The 24529-nt window shown below is 41.6% G+C and overlaps 1 protein-coding gene and 8 non-coding genes across 9 annotated transcripts; 7 read left to right on the top strand and 2 right to left on the bottom strand.

Moving 5' to 3' along the window:
- On the top strand, positions 1–71 carry TRNAG-GCC (transfer RNA glycine (anticodon GCC)). Its single transcript has one exon. It is a non-coding gene; the product is annotated as a tRNA-Gly (tRNA).
- Positions 72–534: 463 nt separating this feature from the next.
- TRNAM-CAU (transfer RNA methionine (anticodon CAU)) lies at positions 535–606 on the top strand. The gene has a single exon. It is a non-coding gene; the product is annotated as a tRNA-Met (tRNA).
- A 464-nt stretch (positions 607–1070) lies between these two features.
- Positions 1071–1152, top strand: TRNAS-UGA (transfer RNA serine (anticodon UGA)). Its single transcript has one exon. It is a non-coding gene; the product is annotated as a tRNA-Ser (tRNA).
- Positions 1153–2269: 1117 nt separating this feature from the next.
- TRNAQ-UUG (transfer RNA glutamine (anticodon UUG)) lies at positions 2270–2341 on the top strand. The gene has a single exon. It is a non-coding gene; the product is annotated as a tRNA-Gln (tRNA).
- Positions 2342–2845: 504 nt separating this feature from the next.
- On the top strand, positions 2846–2917 carry TRNAQ-UUG (transfer RNA glutamine (anticodon UUG)). Its single transcript has one exon. It is a non-coding gene; the product is annotated as a tRNA-Gln (tRNA).
- Positions 2918–9439: 6522 nt separating this feature from the next.
- On the top strand, positions 9440–9521 carry TRNAS-GCU (transfer RNA serine (anticodon GCU)). The gene has a single exon. It is a non-coding gene; the product is annotated as a tRNA-Ser (tRNA).
- Positions 9522–14627: 5106 nt separating this feature from the next.
- On the bottom strand, positions 14628–14700 carry TRNAR-UCG (transfer RNA arginine (anticodon UCG)). The gene has a single exon. It is a non-coding gene; the product is annotated as a tRNA-Arg (tRNA).
- Positions 14701–18639: 3939 nt separating this feature from the next.
- On the bottom strand, positions 18640–18711 carry TRNAM-CAU (transfer RNA methionine (anticodon CAU)). The gene has a single exon. It is a non-coding gene; the product is annotated as a tRNA-Met (tRNA).
- Positions 18712–19724: 1013 nt separating this feature from the next.
- LOC126076930 (histone H4) lies at positions 19725–23577 on the top strand. Its single transcript, XM_049885644.1, has 2 exons — positions 19725–20314; positions 22856–23577. The coding sequence occupies exon 1, from the start codon at positions 19774–19776 to the stop codon at positions 20083–20085; it is 312 nt and encodes a 103-aa protein (XP_049741601.1). The 5' UTR covers positions 19725–19773; the 3' UTR covers positions 20086–20314; positions 22856–23577.
- The last annotated feature ends 952 nt before the right edge of the window (positions 23578–24529 follow it).

The following is a 24529-nucleotide window of genomic DNA, read 5'->3' as shown; positions in this document are numbered from 1 at the left end:
GCATTGGTGGTTCAGTGGTAGAATTCTCGCCTGCCACGCGGGAGGCCCGGGTTCGATTCCCGGCCAATGCAAGCACAGCTTTTACATTTCCCACTGGGAGAGGAAAAATGTTTTAACTGAAGACCACAAACAAAAATTATTTAAACATTACCGTGGTTCCGGTACCCCAGATATTGCAAAAAAGAGACCAAGGGTAACACCTTTGCAATTTTTTCTTCATAAATTATGCCACCTAGCATGGGTTTGTTTTCCTGATAATCGGAAACATTTAATCCCTCCCGAGCTCGAGTAAACTCGGGGAGATTTGAGTTTCCCATATTTCCTTTTCTGCCTCAATTGATCTGAGTGTGTTGGAGAGGGGCATTCTAAGCCACTGGTATCTAAAGATGAAGTATAACTGCCTGCTGATAGCAATGTGTCCTTCCCATTCTCGAGGGCAGATTTTGGAACCACTGAAAAACTGTAAATTGTTTTTGGAGACATATCAAAATTTATGGCCTTGAATTTCCATTTTATAGCCACTCTCAGCGTGTTAGCAGAGTGGCGCAGCGGAAGCGTGCTGGGCCCATAACCCAGAGGTCGATGGATCGAAACCATCCTCTGCTAAAAAGCCACATTTTAATTCCATCCAGATTTTAGAAAAAAACGAACAAATTTGTCACTGATTCTGCATCAAAGTTCTGCATACCAGCCCTGGCTGTGTAAGAATCCTTAAGACCATTTATTAGAATACCTATTTTCGGTCTCCATCACCGATAAATCGTATTCATTAGGTCTTGCAAGAGGCCCAGAAATTTGTTCTGTGATTCTCACAATCTCGGTATTTGGGGACTTAGGGGTTAGAATGTGACTCTCGGAAAGTTTTTAGTTTCTCGCACGTCAGGCAAGTGTTGAATTTATAATAACTCTTCTAACTAACATGTCTATCTTCAAAATCTTGATCATTTTTCCATGGTGACAGGCATTCCAGAATGATTATTGCGTTATCTGAACGAACAAATCTAAACAATGTTGCAACAGAAAAGGTATTAATCCTCATGGGAAAGTATCCAGAAGTCAAAGCCAGTCGTGTAGTCGTGGCCGAGTGGTTAAGGCGATGGACTTGAAATCCATTGGGGTTTCCCCGCGCAGGTTCGAATCCTGCCGACTACGACAGGGCTTTTTGTCACTTACTGGACGCAAAAAGCCACGAAATTAATTGTTTTCCTCAGTTGTTGTTATCTTTCTACATAAAATTGAAGGCAAGTAATTTTAGTCCTTTTGTGTTACAGTAAGTAGGTAGAGAAAGTTTTTGAAAAAGTCTTTGGGAGACTATCTGGTAAAACCAGGGGTTTCTGAGACCTCTGCAAAAAATGCTGAAAAAACCAAAAGAAGTCAAGGCTGTTTTGACTTTGATTCTTTTTGAGTTGTCCTCTCTATATTATTCTTAACCGAAATGCAGCTTAAGTCTGACTTCCAAAATCTCTCTTGTCTCTAACTTCAAAAGCCTGAGGTTCTTTCAAAAATTTGGGTGCTTCGAGCTCATCACTATTTTACTCATGAGCAGTTTGTTTTGGAATAATTTTTTTTTTTAACAGAAATTTCCAGTCTTTCCTCCCCTCTGGAGCCTTCTTATCATCCCATTTTTTTTTTTCTGGGGGGGGGGGGCAGAATTACAGAGAGGAAATACCAGATAGAGAATTTTCAAAGCTGTTTTCAGGTGTAGGCTAAATCTTATTAAAACAAAACAAAACAGTTTTGCTCGCTAAAACTCACTATTTCTCACACACACGTATATGCAACATAAATAAGAGTAAAGTAAATATAATATTTTTATTTTTAATCCACCATTATAAATGCTGATAAGAAAAAACAAAATATGTTAAAAAGCAAACGTTTTTAAAAAAGATAATCCCCTAAAATATCAGTAAATTCCCGACATTTCATAAATATTTCACTTTGTTTTTCTTATTCTGTCTTCCAATTGCATACATGTCCTGAGAGATTTGTAATTTTGATCTATAAATCCAGATGAAGAATTCAGTAAATGCACAGTTCCGATTTTGCAAGGAACGCCCGCCCGTCCTCAAACGCTCCACCATCAGATTAGAGCAACTCTAGCAAAGGTCTGAGGTCTGTTGCTGTTTTCTTCCTGATTGAGCAGTTTTGCTGAGTCCTCCATTTCAAGACATTGCGTATTCTCCATGCATCAAAAATGCATTCCAATCAAACTCCTCCGGCACACTGTAAACGCACTGACAAAATCTTGCCTGGGAAGTCGACCTTTGTCGGCCCCATGGTGTAATGGTTAGCACTCTGGACTTTGAATCCAGCGATCCGAGTTCAAATCTCGGTGGGACCTGCTTTCGTTTTGGTACTCTTTCCTCAGCTTCTATCAAATCATCCTCGCACCTGTAGGAGGTAGACACCCGGCCCCCTGCGAAACTGACCACCCCTTCCCAATCAGCAACGATACATTGCCCGAATAAAACCGTCCCCTACGCTTTCCTCTGGAATTCCACATCCGCGCTCTCGTTTGACGCTAGTTTTTGCCTTTTTTGTACTGGGTCTTTCAAGTTCAGGTAAATTAGCTATCGTCCGTGGATGCTTAAGGGTTCATGCTTCGTATCCGACACCTCAGTCTTTCCTTTTTTTGGAGACTAACTCCCTGAGTTCTGTCCGCTTCTAACCACGAACTCAGTTCTAAACAGTCCGTAAAGCATGTGAGCCCCAGTCGTCGGTAGTTGACGGTGGTATTCATCTTGGAGTCTTTGTTCCAAATAGAGGCCTCATCAATATTTCTGAACAGAATGAAACGCTCTACAATGAATATTCAGAGATATTGCATTAGTAAGGTACGTATCAAGGCCCCATGGTGTAATGGTTAGCACTCTGGACTTTGAATCCAGCGATCCGAGTTCAAATCTCGGTGGGACCTGGTTCGATTTTGGTCAACCTGTCTCCATTCTTTAATAGCAGATACATTCTTCTCTTTAATCGCGGACACATCGTAGCGTCTATGGATATACACTACCGCCGCACTTGATTCTCCCAAGGAGCGTCGTGCTACTCCTTACTCTCTGGCTCTTGTCCTTTTGTCTTTTTCTCTTGACACCTCTCTTGCCTTGGTTCGTAAAATCAGTCAGATCCTTTTACGTTATTTCCGTGTCCATGGTGCCTAGGAGGTCGCGTGTCAGAGGCCCCGCCCGTGGTCCTATTCTTCTCTGGACCCCATTCAAAATGTACTGGCTTGAAAAAAAACATAAGAATTGCAGTAGCCGTCTCCTCATGAAAGGATACCCTATGGTATAATGGATAGCACCCTGGACTCTGAATCCAGCTATTTCAGTCAGAATCTCTGTGGGACCTCAGCAACTTCTTGGTGATTTCCTCTGCAGTTCGCCTAAATCATTAGTTGATCTGGCTGTGCAATTGGCAAGCGCTGCCAACTACTTCCACCAAATCAACATGGAGCCTCTAGCCTGCAGAAAACTGTCTCTAACCATCCACCTCTGGAATTCCAGCCCCAGTCCCCTTTTGCTTTTGCCTTTTTGTCGAATTCCTCAGATCCTGGTAAATTAGAATCCCGGCCCAGTGGTTAAAGATTCATGTTCCACAGTCCTCAGTCTCAGGTCTTTCCTTCCCTGGAAACTACTGAGGTGTTTCATCAGCTTCTAACCACTAACACAACCGTAAAAAAGTTTGTACTGTACGGTTGTCGTGTACATCTTAGAGCTTCCACTGTCTGTATCCAGTAGGGGCTCTGATCCAACTTCTTAAACTAATTTGTGTCCACTTCATTTTAAAATGAACTGGTCTGTTAAGAGTACACATCAGTCTTTCAGTAGAGACCCAACTACATGGCTAGCGTCTGGACTTCAACTCTTGGTGGAATGATCTCGTTTTTGGTGACTTTGCTTTTGCTTTTCTCAAACCAAGAGAACACTCAGACATAGGCACTTCCTCTCCACTGTACTTCCTCTCCCCCCAAACAATGTCCAGCTCCTTGCTCTCTTCTCTGAATGCTGAACATTGCCCTCTCCCTGCCACCCATAAAAAATATGTCCCCCTAAAACCCTTCCTCTCGATGTCCTCTTTTACTTTGCCTGGTGCCTGTTCATTTGGATCTCATAAGTTAATTGCATGCTCAGGTGATTAAGGGTTCATGTGTCAGAGGCCCCATCTATGACTTTCTTCTCTGGAGCCCACTTAAAACATTCTGTAAGCTAACTGAACACAGGCCTCAAAATGGCAAACCATACAGTGAAAACCTGGTCATTACTTTTATCTGAGAACTTCTATCATCTCTTATACAGCAGGCTCTCTTACATTGGATCTATGCCTAGGACGTTTTAAGATGAACTAGCCTGATACAATAGTATACAAATCTTCCTGTAGAAGGTTTGTTATCTAAAGGTCCCATGGTATACAGGTTCATATCTTAGACTCTGAATGCAGCAGTCCCAGTCATCACTGAGACCCTAAATTCCTTCTGTTGACTCTCTCACAGCAGCTCAAAAACACATTTTCCAGTGCTCTCAATGACAGCAAAGGAAGAGCCCCATGAGCTACTCTGGCCTCTGAAAACTTCTCCAGAAAAAGCCCTGTGAACTTCCTCCCACCTATTGAGCCCCAGTCATGGTAGTGTCTTGATGCCTCTGTATTAGTTTCCTATTGCTGCTGTAACAAATTACTGCAAATTTAGTGGCTTAAAACAACACAAATATATTTTCTTACAGTTCTTGAGATGGAGCCATTAATAGGCTGCTAAGCAAAAGGTCAGCAGTTCAAATCCACCAGCTGCTCCTTGGAAACCCTGGGGGGCAATTCTACTGTGCCCTATAGGGTCACTATGAGTCAGAATGGACTTGACCACAATGAGTTTGGTTGGTTTTGGCATTCTAAAATAAGGCATTAGCACAGCTTTGTTCCTTCTGGAGGCTTCAAGGGAAAATTTGTTTACTTGCGTTTTTCAGCTTCTAGTGACCCCTTCCTTGAATCGGTATAACCTCTTGCTTCCATCATGACATCTTTATTGACTCTGACCCTTTTACCTCCCTTTTATGAGGGCTTTTATGATTACATTTGGCCCACTCAGATAATCCAGGATAATTTCCTCATCTCAAAATTTTCAGTTTAATCACATCTGCAAAGTCCCTTTTACCATATAATATATTTACAGGTTCCAGGGATTAAGAGGTGGGCACATTTCAGGGCCACTATTCATCCTACCGTAGCCTTCATTAATAGCTAGCAAGTATCAGTGCTTCTTAGACTTAATCTATCGGTCATGAGCTTTTTTTCAAAGATAATGTATCAATCTGACTTAAATTTCAACACAGATTTTTCAATAGAGAGACACTTAAGCAAGGGTTCCATAGGATAATGATTAGTATCTGAACTCAGATCTGGCAATTTTATGGTATCTTGTATTTTTTACCTTCTCAATTACATTCCCTCTCAGCCCTGGGGTCCAGTAATCTCTGAGCCATCAGGCCTTTCTGAGTGTATAATTTGGCAGCTTAAAACAACACACATTTATTATCTCACATTTTCTGTGGGCCAAGAATCCAGGTAGAGTTTAGATGGGCCCTCTACTTCAGGGTCTTTCATAGCCTGCATTCATAGTATGTATTCAAGGTGTCAGCTGTAGTCACCTTAAAGCTCAGTTGGGGAAGGCCCACTTCCAAACTCACATGGTTGTTGGCAGGGTTTAGTACCTCAAAGGTTGTTGGGCTGAGGGCCTCTGTTCTTGTTGGCTGTTGGCTGGAGGCCATCCTCAGTTCCTCTTCATGTGAACCTCACCAAAGAGGCAGCTTGCTTCATCAATGCATAAAAACTAAGACGGCAATAGGGAAAATTTTATGGTAAAATGGAAGTCACAAACTTTTCTAACCTAATCATGGAAGTGGTATCTCATCACCTTTGCTGTACGGTTAGAAGCAAAACACTAGACCCAACCTACACTCACAAAGAGGGAATTATACAAAAAGTCAGCCCGACACACAGGGTTTTAAAGACCTTAGGGCCTCCAAGGCAGACTGAACCCTCTCTGTTTCTGTCCTAGCGGTATGATTGATACTTTGCAGGCAATTTCGTCTGTGTAATCAGGAAGTGCTGTATTGAGAGCTACTCCTGGTACCTCCTACTTGGCAAAATTACTCCTAAGTCACAACTTTTTAAAAATAGTTTTCTTTTATATTTCTTTCTTTAAAAATAAACTAGCATTGAATAGCTTGAGTGTTGCTGTTCTAATCGTTAGCAATAAGGCCTTGACACAGATATTTCTCAGAACTTCCCCATGGATTCAAATGTGCAGCATGGAGTGAGAACTATTGAGTTGATTTTTCCCTGACGGTCTTATTCAAGGAGACTTGGTGGCATAGTGGTTAAGAACTTGGCTGTTATCTTAGTTATCTAGTGTTGCTATAACAGAAATACCACAAGTGGGTGGCTTTAACAAAAATAAATTTATTATCTCACAGTCTAGGAGGATAGAAATCCAAATTCAGGGTGCCATTTCCAGAGGAAGGCTTTCATTCTCTGTTGGCTCTGGAGGAAGGGCCTTGTCATCAATCTTCCCCTAGTCAAGCAGCTTCTCAGCACAGAGAGAGACCCTGGGTCTAAAGGATGCGCTATTCTCCTGGCTCTTGTTTCTTGGTAGTATGAGGTTCCCCATGTCTCTCTGCTTGTTTCTCTCTTTTGTATCTCAAAAGACATTGGCTCAAGACACAGTTCAACCTTGTAGACTGAGTCCTGCCTCATTAACATAACTGCTGATAATCCCATCTCATCAACATCAGAGAGAGAATTTACAACACATAGGAAAATCACATCAGATGACAAAATGGTGGACAATCACACAATACTAGGAATCATGGCCTAGCCAAATTGATGCACATATTTTTGGGTGACAAAATTCAATCCATGAAGACTGCTAATCAAAAGCTTGACAGTTCAAGTTCACCAGCTGCTCCTTGGAAACCGTATGGGGCAGTTCTACAAACCCTATGGGCAGTTTTACCCTGCCCTATAGGGTTGCTATGAATCAGAGTCCACTGGTTGGCAATGGGTTTGGTTTGGTTTTGGCCCACCATTTTAAGGCATTTATCACCTTCCGACATAATATATATTTTGCTTTTTAAATTGTTTCTTGCCTATCTCTATAGGGAATTTTGTGTGTACTCTATACCACTGCACCTAGACCAGTTTCTGGCACATGGTTAATTTAATGTGTCAACTTGGCTAAGGTATGGTGCCCAGTTGTTTGGCCAAACACTGGTCTAGTTGCTGTTATGTAGAAGTTACATATGATTAAATCAGTTGGCTTTAAGTAGATTACCTTCCATATAATGTGGGTGGGCCTCAATCAATGAGTCGAAGGCTTTAAAAGCAAAAAGGAGTTTCCCTTGGATATGTTCTGCTTCCAGGCTATATATATAGATATTTCGGCAAGACTCTTACTTTACTTTTTCCATCACCTGACCTATTGATTTTGGGGCCAAAGCCTGCAGGAGTTTACAGCCTGCTGCCTGACCTATGAATTTTATACTTGTCAGCCCCCGCAATTGTGAGAGCCAATCCCTTGAACTAAATCTCACTCTCTTTCTCTCTGTACGTATACATACATAAAGTCTACAAGTTTGTATTTTTTTAAAGCTTAAGTGAGTAACAAATTCTGTAATATTTCTGGAAAAAATAATTACTACAGCTTGTGATTGGAAATTGTAAAGCATGATAAACAAATCAGGGCCTGAAGGTCTGTCTGCTGGTTCTTTAACTTATTCAATCTTTTCACAAATATTATTGAGCATCTCATATGTGCCTGTCATAGCACTCTCTAGAGAAACAGCGTCAGTGATTATATATATATATATATATATACACACACATATAAAACATATAATGCATATATATAAAATCACACTACCAAGCCAAGGTAATTTTTTAGTTCCCAGAAATATTTTAGAATTTGTCACTCACTTAAGCTTCAAAAAAATGCAACTTCATAGATTTTACCTGTTTTAGATTGGTATGTTTTGATACTGACTTGACACATAATACATTTGATATTTAATCATCTCTCCACCCTTCCTTAGAACATGGAATTTGAATTCTGCCCCTATTTCAAACATCATCTTTATTTTTCCTTCATCTTCATTTTTATACCCATTTTATGTTGCATTATGTCATAATGTGGACACCCACCCACCCACACACACAATCATTTCCTTGTAACGATATTGGGTATAGGTGAGAAAGTGAAAAGCAGCCTCTGGCATCCAGAAACTGGCCTGATTCTATTCATTGGGGCTGGGTGTTGTCAGGAACTGGCCTGGTGCGTACCACGAGGTCCTGGGGTCCTTTTGTAGAGCATAATGTCACAGAACACCATTATCAAATGAGATCACCCTGTGATTATGATGCAGTGAAATAGAAACAAACAACAAAAAAATACTGCATAATTTTGTCTAAGCACAGACAATAAAACAGTCACTGTTGCAAATGATGAAAATACCAAACATCCCCTACTAATTTTATAGTTTTAGCTTTGGTCGATTTTTCCCTGCTTGTAGATAAAATTTATTAAGATACCCAATCATAGATTCCTGACAGCATTCAATTCAGAACAAAGCCCAGCATTCTTGCACCCTCCCCCAAATCAACACAGGCACAAATGCTGCAATAAGGTCTTTTTAACACCAGTTTATTGAGTTGTTTCAAGGTTCCCCATGGTGTTGGTTCTTCCTAGTTGCAGCAGCAATATACCCAGTTTATTCAATTACAGGTGTGATCCTAGTGGTCTTTGGCTGGAGGGCATTGAAATAAATAATAATAAATGATAACACGAAATTATCATTTTGATTATATGGCTACTTACAAAGATAAAAACGCCACAAACGCTCAGATGTCCCCACATTTCTTAAGATAAAGTCCCAAATCTGTGGCCTGGCATTCAGAACCAATCACAATTTGACCTTAACCCATCTTCACACCTCTTCTCCCAATACCCACTCGGGATTCCTAAAGAGGTTACAATTATATGTTCCATATGACAGGCAGGGATCCTTCTGCATAAGAATCATACCGAGTGTTCAGGGGTGCAACAATAAGTATTATATAACCAGTTTTGAGATGGTCTTAATATTCATGGCCTAATAGAAGTGACGAAATACAATTTGATCTTTAAAACAAAATTAGTCTTTAACTCCATTTCCCCAAGTTTCTTCCTTTTTCCCTTCGAAAATGTACTTTGTCGTCTTTATTCATAAGACCACCTCCCTACTTCCACCTATAGTCCCCTTTATTTTTTTCTCCCTTTCGCAAAGCAAGAGGGTCGTTTATAGAGAATAAAGACATTGGTTTCATTAATGAACACATAAAAACAGGAATTACAAAATGGAACCCTGCAGAGTAAAGAACCATGGTAATCATCTGAGAAAAGCTGTATCAGCGGGCAGACGAGGTGGCCGAGTGGTTAAGGCGATGGACTGCTAATCCATTGTGCTCTGCACGCGTGGGTTCGAATCCCATCCTCGTCGTTCCATGGTTTCCTCACCTTGCTGTGAGGGTGAGATTTTAGCCTTCTGCTAACGAGTGGTTGTTAGTTGGGGCGCAAGAGGAAGAGATGGTTTAAGGTGCTGTGACAAGCGACTTTATTAGTGACTAACAACCCAGAAGAGATCGGTAGGTATTATTCCTATTTTATAAAGGATTCGGAGGTCACGATATCTGCCCGAAGCATTGCATCGCGCTTATAAGGGAGTTAAGTATCGTGCTCAGGCAGGTCTGCCCACGGCTGCTCCAGGCTCTCCGCCTTTGCAATCGAAAACATTCCGTGCAATGCCTAATTCCAGGGCCTCTTACTTCCGCCTTCACAGTTACTCTTGTTAACCCCCTGCCCAAGCAGCCCCCGGCCTCTCTCCCGCCTGAGTTTGCAAACAACAGTGGCTGCAAATCACACGCAACAGGGGATCTTCCCCAGACCAGTTAAACCAGAATCTTTGAGGGTGGGGCCCAGTTGTCGGTGTTGCAGGCGCCACCGTTGATCGAATGGGTCTGCTGACAGTACTCTTCACTCGCTGGCCGCACCCACTACTCAGTCTGAGTTACCCTGTCTTGGCAAGTTTTGTCAAATCTTCCCCGCCTTTCTAAATACCTACGAAGTTTCTAGACCCCGCTCAAGGCTCTCCTTCTTAATAGCCTATCTCACACGCGCCACCTTCCGCCAAACTGTAGGTTTACCTGACCATTGGTCCCCACCTTCCAGTAGGAGAAACTGCCTTCACCTTCTACTTTTGCTCTTAACCTTTCCCTCCCTCGGATGGGTCTCTTCTCCCTTTTGGGAAAATCCTTTTGCCAGACCCAGATCAAATGTACCCTTTCTCCCATGAATCGGCAAGCGGGAGGGATCACTCTCTGTGTTTTATCTGAAGATTTTTTTCCCCCAAACGCTCCACTTTGTATTTGTTTCCCCCTTCTTTCTTTGATTGTCTTCTGCCACTTACATGCTAATTTTCACACATGACGCCACAGAACCTCACTTTTCTGTTTCTACTTAATAGTAAGCGTAGCAAGGGGCCATCTACACAGCGTGGAGTGTCAAAATTGGCGGGAAGATTAGCCCGCTGAAAAAATCCGCCCCCCCCCCCGCCTTAGCGTTCATCTGTATTTTACAGATGAGGAAACTGAGGTATAGAACACACAAACTAATTGTTTAAAAAATTTATATAATCAGCCTTTCTTTATTAAGGTGAGGATAACCAAGTTGTTTTAGACTTAGTGGTTTAGGTAATGGAGTCTCTCCCACAGGTTTGAATCCTGTGGTTGCGATTGTGACGCTTTTTGAAATAAACTTCTTATAAGTGTGCAGATCTCCCAAAGCCACATGTGGCTTGATAGCTAAAAGGGGAGAATTTTGGATTTTATCTAAGATATCATTTATGTGGTATACGTGGCTCAAAGATAGTTTAGAAACTATAAATCATTTAATTTTAGAAATAAACACTGGGGAGGTGCTGATCTGGATTGGAAGCGAAAGTACATTTTTCAGGAATTGGGTAACATGCTTTGTATAGTTCGTCTTTTCTCCAAAAAAAAGCTGGAGGGAGATGTTTGATGCTATAGACCTCTGAGCAGTCTTGGCCCTAGGTTCTCCTTACCCCTTTTACCTTCCTTTGAGAATAAAGTCCGAGGGATACTACACTTTTATATCCTTCTCTCTTCCACTTTGCACACTGTGAACATTCAGTAGATACTTACCAAAGAAACACTCAAAGGCATATTGTGTGTAGGGGTGGGGGTGGAGGAGAGGGGGAGGGAAGGTGCTGGTGGCAGAGGGAGATTGAAATTTCCTCCAAGCAGAATATACCCAGGGCCTTTGTCACTGCTTTTAATACACACCAAACAATGATTTTTAAATGTGCCCAAGTCCCTTGCAGTGTTACAAAGTAGGAAGAGAAATCAGGGGCAATTTTGCCACTGCCCCTCACCTCTTTCAAATGCAAGAGGTCTGTTTTTCCCTTTAACTACTAAAGAGGGAAGGAAAGAGGAATGCATGAAGTAGAAAGAGCAATGCCTCTTGCTTATTTCTTTACGAAATATCCAGAATCAAATTGCTTCTTACCACTTGCACAGCTGGCACGGTAGTCCAGGCCACCATGAACTAGCCTCCTAACTCATCTCCCTCCTTCCCACTTTGCCCCACTATGAACTATTCTCAACCCAGCAGCCAGCATGATGTTACTCCTCCGATCCAAATCCTCTATCCTCTTCCCTCTTATTCAGTATGAAAGCCTGAGTTATTTCATGATCTCAAAGACCCTGCATGATCTGGTCCATTGGGACCTATCTGAGCAAATCTCCTACCATGTTCTCTTGCTCAAACCCGTCCTCCCCAGCCACCTTGGCTTCCTTGCTATTCCTTGAATACTTCAGGTACAATTCTACCTCTAAGCCTTTACACTTGCTAGCCTCTCTGCCTGGAGCTCTTCTGGGATATTTACTTGGCTCAAATCCTGACCTCCTTTGTTCAAGTATCACTTCATGGGGACTTACCTGACCATTGCTATCTGTCCCCTTGGCTTGCTTTGTCGTTTCCATAGCCCCCATCACCCTTTTTCAACAACTGTTTATTGAAGACCTATTAGGTACCAGGTACTGCTTCAGGTGCTTAAGATACACCATTAAAACAAAACAGAAATATATCACTTTTATTATTGGTGGTGGAGATACAGGAGGCAGACAATATACAATACACAGAACACATAAGTTATTTCTAATAATGAAATTAGCCTAATAAAGTTGGTGTTTGTTTGCTAAGAATTAGTGAACCACACTCCTGGAGGCAATGTAAATCAGAAATCCTTTCTGGAGCACCACTGGCAATTTACACGAAGAGCCTTAAAAGTATGTATAGCCTGTATATATAGTCTGCAATCCAGAAATTCCACTGCTATGAATTTATCTAGGAAAACAGGACATCAGCAAATATATACCTGCTAGTTATAGAAATGTACATCACGGCACTTTTTAGAACAACAAATGTCAGTAACACTGTAAATCGGTAAGGGACTGGTTACACTAACTATCTTACTCCTGAATAACAGAAGACCATGACACCATTAGGAATTACATTGTATTAAAAAAATCGTAAAGCAGAAGATTGATGAAGCTGCTACATAAAAATCGAAAACTTTTATTTGGCCCAAAGCATGCCATATCTAAACACAAATATATCAATGTCAAATACAGCAAAAATTTTTTACACTTAATGACATGCATAGATGTCTTCAACATTTTAATCTATCTCCCTTTAACCTGGTTAGTAATGGGCAGAGGGAAGATGCTCCATAAAACTTAGCTGCTTCTATCTCTGTGAAAATTGTTGATAATCTTCAACCAAAGATCAGTAGGGGCACACCAGTAGCTCAATAAAGTTGGACTTGTTGACTTATTGCAACGAGAGAGACAAAAGACCCTAGGGAACCTAGAGGTGGCTCAGCAATTCCATGACTGGATATTGTAATAATTTTTATCTAGAAGAAAAGAGGAATGAAGTAGGAGTAGAGCTGAATTGGTAAAGAAGCAGCAATCGCTCATATTAGCCAGGAAGAAGGGACTATTTGGTCACTTTTGTGATGTGCACAATGTTCAGACATGTGCTCAGACATGATTATGGTCTGTTCTTGTTTTTATCTTGCTTCATCGTAGTCAGAGTGGCCTTGTCTGTTGTTGGTGTACTGTGAAATATTTTATGTTCAACAGGAGAACACCAATACAATACACGGTGATTTACATCTAATATATAATCTACTTATTCATTTTGTGTTTTGCTGTCTTCACCAATCCTCGCCACCAAGCCTCTTAAGGACAAGGATTTTAGTGCAAGTTTTTGGGGGTGAGGAAGGGAAGAAAACAGGGAGTGGCTCTCAGGACATTCCAAAAAAAACCCAGCCAGTTGCTGTGGAGTCGATTTCTACCCATAGCGATCCCATAGGACAGAATAGAACTGCCCCATAGAGTTTCCAAAGAGTGCCTGGGGGATTTTAGCTGCCGACATTTTGGTTAGCAGCCATAGCACTTAACCACTAGGCTACCAGGGTTTAGGAAATTGAAGTTTTTTTTTTTTTTTAGTACAAGAAATCTCGACGTCTAGGTACTAATGATCAAAACCCAATTATTCTATACTTTTTGGAATTTCCAGATGACTAGAGGAAACCAGAATCAGGGGAGGCCTAAGAAGGAGGCTGGGAAAAGGTAGAGCTAACCTATGCTGTGTTTTAAATATCCATTGCCATGACTTTGCAAAAGCATTTATGGCACCCAAGTGATTTGATCTAGCAACATTCTGATTTGGTGTTAAACTTGACAGGCTTACGCCATGAAGTTCACAACTGAAAATTACTTTTTGTAAATCCTGAATTATTATTAAATTCGATTACTTAGGCCCATGAACTGTTCCTATGCATTTTGTGCAGTTATATTCTGCAAACAGTTGGGCTCTTTCAATGACCTTAATATTGCTACTCTCTAATTTAGGATTGAATACGAGCTCTTCTCATCCTTTTGATGGCAACAAGCTGCCATCTCCTTATCCAGAGAGGGATAGTGAAAACTAGTAACAGCAGACTCCGACAACAGCCAGAGCTCCTAAAACTCGTGGACTCAGACTAGAAAAGTGAAGGAGATCGTAGCCTAGGGCGAAGCTAATGGGAAGAAGCAACAGGGGAAAAGCACAGCAACCACCTGTGGTAGGCCCAGGCGCCTGGCCTTGGTCTGATTTTTTCTTAAATCGAGACTCAGCAGTTGGGGGAGACTTCGTCTGATAAACCGAACATACAAAACTAAATAAAACCCAGGCGTTCAAAATGCAAATGTGGGGAGAACTTGAGAGCTCCCAAATTACTGGATGTCTTTATTTCAGTTCCGACTGTTACCATCTCTTCACCTCTGAAATCGCTTTCTCTTCACACCGGTTCTCTCAAGATCTTTTGTTATGGTCTCTTCCTTCCTCTAAAAGGAGTGAAGAAAGACAGGGGTTTGAATAACTCAGATAATCTAACAGTGGTTTTACGTCGTTGTTTTTGTTGGTTTCTTCCTTCCTCATGAGATACAGCAATTTATCTTGCAGCACATAAAATGCAAACTAACCACGAAGGGATTCGAACCCTCAATCTTCTGATCCGAAGTCAGACGCCTTATCCGTTAGGCCACGTGGTCCACGCAGACAGCTTCGTGCTACAATACTTAGAAAGTAGAGGAAGCTTTCTGCCGGGGTCCTGACCCTATTACACAGTCACCTAATGAAAAAAAAAGAAATGGAACCTGCGCCGCCGGCGCTTTTCGTCTCCGGGAAAATGGAAGCTCTAGATTATGTGGCCTATATGAGGCCAGGGGCTTTACGAAGGGCTGGGATTGACAATTATTTCTGCCTTGGAGCCTATGGCTGCCCCATGGAGAGAAAATCATGGCTCTACGACACCGAGGTAGACAAAAAGAGGAGTTTATGGGACTGAAAAGATGCCAAAATATTGCAAAATTTTCTATATTGAGGGATATTTTAAAATAAGCTTACTTAGGATTTCTCACCTATTGATGGTCGCCCACATTCACCATTTTCAGACTCCGGGTACTTGGGATGGCGGCCCAGACGGTTGCCACGGAAACCGCATCTGGAAAGCAGTCTCGCCAAAAGGCAGTGCTTGCAGGACCATCTTCTGAGGTCCTGCGTGGCTGTCTGCAAGCCCCTGGGCATAGCAAGTATCCCTTTCCCACACTCTCTGATTGTTATAACGTGACATCAGAGCATTTTTTCACAGCATGTCCCTATTTGTTCGAAAGAAAAGAGGATGCTTTTCTTGTGGTTTCTCAGGGTCCAAGACCCTTATTTTTTTGCGGGTCCCATATATTCAGAAATGAAAGAACCCTCAAATAGGATTACAAAACAACAACAAAAAAAGCCATTAACGCTTTTTATACTTATGAATCTTTCAGCACAAAAAACGTTGCAATAATATTCTATGGACAGAGTATTTACAGTTTATAGTGTTTGGTAGAGTGCTCCATTAACAGGATATGGATTTAGTTATATTTTGGGTGGTTTCTTTCAAGCTTGTCAGTGAATCTCTGTGACCTTAAGTACCTCACTTGAAGATAATGACAGCAGTCTACACTCCGGGCACTTCCTTAATTTTCTTAAATCCCAGACTCTGAGAGCAATGGCTCTCCTGCCTCATTTGTGATATGTCTTGGGCTTTCTTGACAAGTAAATTAGCAGCTTTGAGAGCACAGAAATGGGGCCTTTTACATAGCCTTTCTTTCCTTGTCCATAGAATAACATCTGGCAAACAGCAGTAGCTAATTAAAAATGTGCTTAATTTTTCACATACATTTTTTTCATCTTTAATGTGAGAATTACCTAACAAGAAGATTCTTCTAGCCTGTAAATATGTGAATATAGACTTGTTCTCTCTCTCTCTCTTCCTGGAGTCAGAAAGACTGTTGGAGAGGCTATTGCAATAGTCAGGTGACACATAAAAACTCTGTTGCCATCGAGTCAATTCCAACTCCTGGTTACCCTATAGGTCAGAGAAGAACTGTCCTATAGAGTTTCCAAGGAGCGCCTGGCAGATTTTAACTGCCGATCTTTTGGTTAGCAGCCGTAGCTCTCAGCCACTATGCCTACTATGGTTTTCAAGTTACACAACGGTAGCTAAACCAGGGTTTCACATACTTTGGACATGTTATCAGGAGGGACCAGTCCCTGGAGAAGGACATCATGCTTGGTAAAGTAGAGGGTCAGTGAAAAAGAGGAAGATCTTCAATAAGATGGATTGATGCACTGGCTGCAACAATGGGCTCAAACATAGCAATGGTTGCAAGGATAGCACAAGACCAGACAGGGTATTGTTTTGTTGTGCTGTTTTGTTGCTATGAGTCAGAATCAACTCGATGGCACCTAACAACAAAAGCAGGGTTGTGTTGGTGGAAGTGGTGAAAAGTGGTTGGATTTTGAATATGTTTTAATGGATTTGCTGATTGAATTGGGGGTATTAGAGACAGAAAAGTAATATACATTTCTAAGATTTTTTGCCATACCAATAAAATTTCCATTTACAGAATGGAAAGGCGGCAAGAGTAGTATTTGGGGGTGGATCTGGGGGGCAGTTATAATCAGGAGTTCTGTCTGGACATGCTAAATTTAAATTGTGCATTAAATAGCCAAGTATGGAGTGGTCAGATTATATGATGAAAATATACATATTTTTTCACCCCAAACCTTTTTCCCCATCTTAGAACTGACTTCCTGAAAAATAAACCTATTAAAGGGCAAGACCACAGACTTGAAAACTCCAGAATTTTTTTCTAATGAGATAATCTGATCATGTCATTCCTTTGCTCAAAATTGGCCAGTGATTTCCCATTGCCCATAGGAAAATAAAATCTAACCCTGTTTGCATTGTGTACTCACCTCCTTATGAACTGCCCTTTCCCTACCTGCTCTGCTATCTCTCCAGCAACTTTTCTTTTCTCTCCAAATCCCTCTCCCCACAACCTCCCTTAACCCCGTCTTCTAGCACACTGAATTATCTGAAGTCCCCTAGAAGCCACTAAGTATTATGCCTCCTTGTATTTGTTTCTCCTACCCAGAATGCTCTTAGCCATGTAGCAAATGCTTACTCAATCAAGTTTCAGCTCAAAACCAGTCACCTCTCCTGGAACCCCCATTAATACTTAAGCCGTTGCCAGAGCAAAGTTAACCCAACAGTTCTGTTTCACTGAGTTCTTGCTTGCCTCTGTAGCTGTGGTGATGACCATTGATCAAACCCCAAGAACTAAAATAGTGGAACTAGTTACTGGGTAATGCTGTTATTCTATACACCTGAAGCTGTAGGTCAAGATGAAGTAGGTTGTCAGCATATTTAAAGGAAATATGAAGATTTGTAATGTGTACCTGGCATCTGGTTTGGGGTCCAACCCACGGTTGATCATGTGGCAGGTATGAGACCAGCTCCCTTCAAGAACTTTGAATTTCAAGACTTAAGGACAGTTTGCTGGGCAAGGGCATCTGGTATAAAACCCTGCAGGTGGCAGCTGGAGAGAAAGGCATGTCCTAGTCTATGCCTGTGTATATATATATATATATATATTTTTTTTTTTTCTCATGTTCCTGAACTGTAACCTCTGTTGTAATAAATCTTAACCATGTGTATATTTGAGTCATGTGAATCCTTCCAGAGAATCACCAAACTAGTGAGTGGTTGTGGGGCTACTGGAGATAACCATCATTTTTCCTAGTTCCCACTGCACTTAGCGTATAATCCTTTTAAATAAATATTCTATTGCACTATACATACCTACTTGTTTAAAAGCATGTCTACACTGTAGTCTACTTAATGTCTTTTTCTTCTCCTTAGTGGCTTGCACAGTATCTGGCACGTAAAAGTCAATCAATAAATATTTGAATAAGGCATCCTTTCTGAGAGCAAGAAATATAAAACATTCAACAGCATCCAGGCTTTAAAAAATGAGCGTAGAGTATATTCCTGTTAGAGATTGTAAAGGTGAGTTGAGGGTAGAGACACATTTACCTTTAACAGCGCAGAAGTGGTTTTCTCAGATCAGAATTGAATCATGGCCACCAAAACCCTGTACTCTTTCTCAAATTCATTTACTTCCAAGATTAAGACTCTCGTAGTTGCGAAGATTCTGCACAGGGTTTGTCCGATGGATTTCTAGTCTATTGCCTTACCACTTGGCTACAACTACCTAACAAGTTGTGCTTCCTGAATTACGTACAGAAGGAAATAGAACTCAATATTCGGCCCCCACCCTTGTCTCCACTTCTGGCACTCTACTTGTTTCAGCATTTTCTCAGCTTCAAAGGGCAACACGGCACTGTCATGATGACTAGCTCGGAATAGCGTCACAGTCACTTTGGCAACCAAAGATATTCGGTTTATTATGAGAGGACATATTAACAACGATAATTGAGTGTCCATGAAAGATGTTCGGTTTACCTGTAAAGATTATAAATGGGTTCACGTTTTTCTCAGGAAATAATATTAATTCTACAATTTTAGTTTTATATTTGGCTTTTCTTTTTAATCTTATAAAACTAAATTACAGGATTTTAACGGGAGAGGAAAAAAGAGAAGCTAGCAGAGGATGGTTTCGATCCATCGACCTCTGGGTTATGGGCCCAGCACGCTTCCGCTGCGCCACTCTGCTCCTTGTGCTGCTTTGTTGCCTAAAAATACTCTTAACTCTGTCTGCACAAGCTCTGTCGCATATTTACTTCAACACCCTTGCTACCACTAGTTGCCAATTTTCTTTGCAATAATTTTGCTACCAGAATCAAAGAGAAAACAAAGCAAGGAGCAGAGAAAAACAAAAGACACCAGTTGCCATCGAGTCGATACCGAAATAGTACTGCGCTCTATCGGGTTTTCAATGGTTGATTCTTCTAACGCTCTCAATCGCCATCGGCTCTACGGCAGTGGATTTTTGGGATTCTTCCTTAGTAGGTCGCCAGGTTTTTCTTTCGAGAGGTAGAAAAGCAAACATTAACAACCTGGTAAGTTATTGGGTGCACAGGTGTGGGGACACTGGATATTTAAATAATTACAGGTTTGAGTGAACAGAGAAGATAAAAGCCAGGAATGGCATCCGGGACCTCGCGGGGGCGGGCGAGATTTCTACCACGAATCACAACCCCACACATAAACTGTATTCGTCTTCATAAATACCCTTTTGGTCAGATTTTCTTTGGCTTGGTGATGCAGAAGGGCGATGTCCTGCAGTTCCAAAACTCCTCAGTAGGGGCGTTTCGTCCGCAGGGCCGTTTCGGCCACAGAGGCTTTGCTGCAGAGGAAAAGCGGAAAGGGCAAAGCCTGAGGGCAAAGGAGCACACTTCGCATCCCAAAGGAGGCTGCTGCAGTTTGGGTCGTGTCGGCCAGGTCTCCTGTGTAACCATTCCAGGCAGCAAATGATAATCATTGAAAAATGTCACTTTCTTCTGTCTCCTGCAGTTGTTAAAAGTGGTCCGAAAATCCCAATCTGGTGCTGCAGGACCTGTGCGATACGCCCCCACCATCGGGCGGGGCCCAATTCGTCCTCGATGACGTCAGCCAGGTTGCGTCAGGCTGCGAAAGGCGGGGCCAACAAGGCCAACGTACGTCCCCGCGCGAGCGGGCTCGGTTTTCAATTAGGTCCGAGACCGGCTCATATAAACGGGTTCTTTCCTTCTGCGGCTATTTCTTTGCAGCTGGTTCGTACTGCGGTGGCTTGACAATGTCTGGACGTGGTAAGGGCGGAAAGGGTCTCGGGAAAGGCGGTGCTAAGCGCCACCGTAAGGTGTTGCGTGACAATATCCAGGGTATCACCAAGCCTGCTATCCGTCGTCTGGCTCGGCGTGGCGGTGTCAAGCGCATCTCCGGCCTCATTTATGAGGAGACTCGGGGGGTGCTCAAAGTCTTCCTGGAGAACGTGATCCGGGACGCCGTCACTTACACCGAGCACGCTAAGCGCAAGACGGTCACGGCCATGGATGTGGTCTACGCGCTCAAGCGACAGGGGCGCACTCTGTACGGCTTCGGCGGCTAAATTACCATCCTTTATCCACTTTAAACTTCTCAACCAAAGGCCCTTTTCAGGGCCGCCCACAGCTTCCATAAAAGAGCTAGCATCTCTTTTTCTTTCCTGTAAGACTGTTTTTGTTACCCTTACCGTTTTAACATGAGGACAGTACCAGTTAATCAGTTGATGTTTTCCAAAGTTGAGCGTGGAGGTTTCACCGAAGAATGCCTTTTTGCTTTCTAGCAGCCGGGATACTGTAAGTATAAAGCTTCCCTTATGTTAAGTGGTAGTGAGGAAGCTCGGGTGGTTGTTTATGGATAGTCTTGTAGAGCAGGTGGAAACTAGCTCGCAGAGGTGAGCAGGCGAGCCCCCGCCTCCGCCAGGATTCCAGTGCTCAAAATGGCGGGGAGGGCGGGGAACAAAGAAAGCCCGAGTCAGGGCGCCTGGCAGGGAAGCGCTGCGACAAAGGCGAGGTCGTGAGCTGGTTTTTTGCCGGGTCCTGGGGTAGCTGCCCGGAGTACTGCCGCTCTTCCCCGCTGTCTGGCCGCTTGTGTGCAAACAGTGATGGAAATACTGAAAGGCACACGGGAGGAGAGCTAGCAAGTTATTGTTCGGCATAGAGGAGGCTTGACTTTATTTATTAAAGCGGGAAAGTAGGAACTATTCAATGAATAATATAAACACCTATGTTAAAAGAAATGGCATTTTTTTTAACGTCTGTAGACATCGGTACATTTAATCCCAAGTTGTTAAGTGTGAATACAAAACAAAAACCCCACATAATCACACCTAACTAAACCCAATTTCCTGAATATCTAGCGCTCGGTCCACATTAAGAAAATTCAATTATGTCCCAGATGTCTTAGAGCTGATTTGTTCAAACGAGGAGCTAGGTTAGCACCCCTTTTTTGACATGTTTATTTGTTGGGTGACCAGGCCTGTTATATAGAATGTGCGCCTCTTCTGGATTGATTGTTTGCTGATAGGGTCATATCATTTGACATTTCTGCCTTGTTTGTCTTGTAAACTAAAAGTGATTTCCACAGATGTGACTGAAGTTAGGTTCATGTTTTTGTCAGAACAGTTTATAAGTGATGTTACTACATGGTATTCCACCACATCAGGAACACATGTCTGGTTTTTACAATTTGAGATAAGATTGATCACTGATTTAGATAGTTCATTAGAAAATCAGATTTTTTCCTCCTCATGACCAGCAGGTAACCTGTAGGTTGATACTTTGAAATCAGGAGACTGAGTGGAGTCATTCTGAATCTCGTCTTTTTTAAAGTTACAGACTCTTGTGCTTAAATACGAAAAAAATGAGGTATTGTAGTTAAGCCACCAGTTCGAGAAGCTTTCTGAATATGTTAATTTAGCCACAACCCCCCCTCCCCCCCCACACACACATAGCATGTGCCAGGCACTGTTCCAAGCTCTGGGAATAGAGCAGTGAATAACAGTGAGAAAACAATACTAATGAACTCAGGGTTTATATTTCATTGGGGGAGGGGCAAACAATAAAACACAGTGTGTCAGATGGTGCTGAGTGCTATGAAGACCACTAAAACGGAAAAGGCATAAAGTGTGGAGAGAAGTGATATTTTAAATGGTACGGTCATAGACGGCATTACTGATAAAGTGATGGTTGGGGAAAAAAGATTGGGAAAATGAAGGAGTACTTCCAATAGAAGGAATTCTAAGTACAAAAGCCCTGAAGTAGCAAGTGTCTGGACAGAGTGAAGGGAAGAGGGCCAGATGCTTGAAGAAAAGGAGTTGAGGTCTGCGAGACTAGTGGAAAGAGGATGGGTAGGGCCTTGTAGGCCAGTGTAACTACTTTGGCTTTTACAAAAGTGAGGTGAGATCCCTGTACTGACATGATCTGATCTATATTTTTAAATGATCTACCTGGATACCTGGTAGAGAACAGACTGTGATGGGATCAGGGAGACCAGTTAGGAGGCTACTGCAATAATCCAGTTGCGAGGTGACAGTGGTTTTGTTACTGGTGTAGACGGTGAAAAATGGTTGGATTCTGTATATATATATTTTGAAGACAGGGATAGGATTTTCTGAGGGAGTTGATGTAGGGTATGAGAGAAACAGGATGATTCCAACGGTTTTAACCAACTGGAAAGGTGGAGATGCATTTGCTAAAGATGGGAAGAATATGGAAGGAGCAAATTTTGAGGAGAATCACAAACCTAGCTTTCTACGTGTAGAGTTGGAAAAGTCTGTTATATATCTAAGAGGAAGATATGAAATAGGCAGATATATGAGTCTGGAGTTTAGGGGAGAAGTTTGGGCTGGAAACATAATTGAGAGTTGTAAGAGTGTAACTGCTATGAGAGTAAAGCCACAGGATCAGATGGTATCTCTTAGGTAAGAGAATTGATGAAGAGAACCAGTTCAAGGTCTAAGCCTTATGTCAGAGAAATAGTGTTTGCTCTGTATTCATGAATATGGATTCATATTATAGTTTTACAAGGGCTTTCTTCTCTAGCCTCCGAACTAGCAGAATAAATATTATCCTTATTTTACAGATGTGAAAAAGTGCTGTCAGTAATAAGAATACTCTATAAAATTGATACCTGTACTCAAATAGTCTGTAAAAGTTTAGAGCCATGAGAGATCATTTTTGGGGATCCAGTGATAGATATACATGCCCTTCCCAAAATGCACCCCCCCCACCACATTTTACAAGTAATTCCAGGGATTTCTCAGGCCTTTTGAAGCCTATTTGTGGAACTTAGTTTCTAAGAGCCCTCTGTCTAACTTTGCTTTTTCTCCTCCTTAGCTTGGCTGGTTCCTGATCTCTCTTGGGAAGATGGACCTTGAGAAGGCAATTCCGTGCCTGATTCCACTGATGTTTCCTTGTTGCTGTGGAGATATTGTGTACACATTGATGACACGGAAATGAAGTGACCAGCCCTGAGGTTTCTCCTGAACTCTAGACTCAAGAGACCCAGCTAACTATATGACAGGGTTATGCTTCCTGTCCCAATGACGTTAGGCTTGAGCTTGTTATTTGCTATGGTCAGTGAATATGAGAGAAAATGACATGTGCCACTCCTGAGCAGAAACCTTAAGAGCCATTGTATGGTCTGTCATTGTTCTTTCAGCATAGTTCTCAGGATGAGGAAGACTTGTGAGATAGAGCTGTAGCTGACTCACAGCTGAACCACAGTCAGTAAACATAGTGAGCCAGAAACAAATCTTTATTGTAATAAACCACTGGGATTTTGGGATTGTTTGTTGGCACAGCACAACTAGTTTAAGCCTATTGATACGGTGTCATATTACATCTAAGTGTTCTGAGACTTGGCTTTATTCAGAGAACGTTTATGTTGCTAAAATTCATCCACGTAGCTATAGTTTTTGTTTTTATAGCTGCCTTAGATTCCACCACATGACTTTGCTGCAATTCCTCTGTTTATTGTTTGGTTAATGTTTGCTTCGTTGGCTGCCTTTTAAAAAAAAAAAATCTGTCATACGCTTTGCTGGAATATAAAATATAAAGTACAATTTCCATTGTGTGGATTACTTAATAAAATTGTTAAATGGGGGAAAAATCATTCTATTCATTTTTGTACTTCAAGGATTTAGCATAATATCTGGTACATAGTCGGGGCTCAATAATCATTTGCTGAGTAAATTACTTTCGTTTTTCTTAGCATAGGATAAGGAGACTTAAAGATGAAAGAATCTGAGGGAGAACCATCTATTTCTTAACTGCACCACTGGGAGTTTTGTAAAGAGCTAAATAGAAAAAAATTTTGAAAGAGTTGATCCTTTCACCCAAAAGAATGTAACATCAGTGTTAAAATTTTGACACTGATGTTTCTAGTCTTTTTTTTCCCTCTGTGACTATATTATGTGTACATATACATACATAATGTTTAAATATAAATGTGAGTACACTATTTGACAATTTGTTTTCCCCCATACTACCCCATGAGCATATTTTATGTTGTTTGTTTCTACATTATTTTTAATGGCTGCGTAGTATTTCATTATGGATGAAAACTATTTCTAGCTAAACTTCTACTCTTAAACATTTATGGTATTTCCAGGTTTTTGCTAAAATAACTAGAGATATGGGCGATATTAAAAAAAAAATTAGAAGGTAGAGTCAACAGGACTTTGTATATTATTAAATATTTGTAGAAAGAGAAAGGCAATTTTCTGAGATGTGGACTAGATTTCGGACTTGGATGAATAATAAGTGGAGCTAAGAGGAGCACAATGAGGCCAGTTTTGTTCCTGCTCAGTTTGAGATGCCTGTGGGGTGCTCAGTTGATGAAGTATATCTAAATACCATACTTCTTAAGTATTTTCATCCTGTGATTATTTTTCTCTAGGTCTTTACAATTTCATGCCTGCTTCTCTACCCCAGACACACCGACACACTGAACACAGATACACACCTACACCTAACCAAACCAAAAACCAAACTTGTTGCCATCGAGTC

The sequence above is a fragment of the Elephas maximus genome, chromosome 1 (assembly GCF_024166365.1).
Source record: "Elephas maximus indicus isolate mEleMax1 chromosome 1, mEleMax1 primary haplotype, whole genome shotgun sequence".
Classification (NCBI taxonomy): Eukaryota; Metazoa; Chordata; class Mammalia; order Proboscidea; family Elephantidae; genus Elephas; species Elephas maximus.
This window is presented reverse-complemented; position numbering and strand designations above follow the sequence as displayed.

What these genes read in the sequence shown, in the direction of transcription:
- LOC126076930 (XM_049885644.1), top strand. Translation starts at nt 19,774, where the DNA reads ATGTCTGGACGTGGTAAGGGCGGAAAGGGTCTCGGGAAAGGCGGTGCT.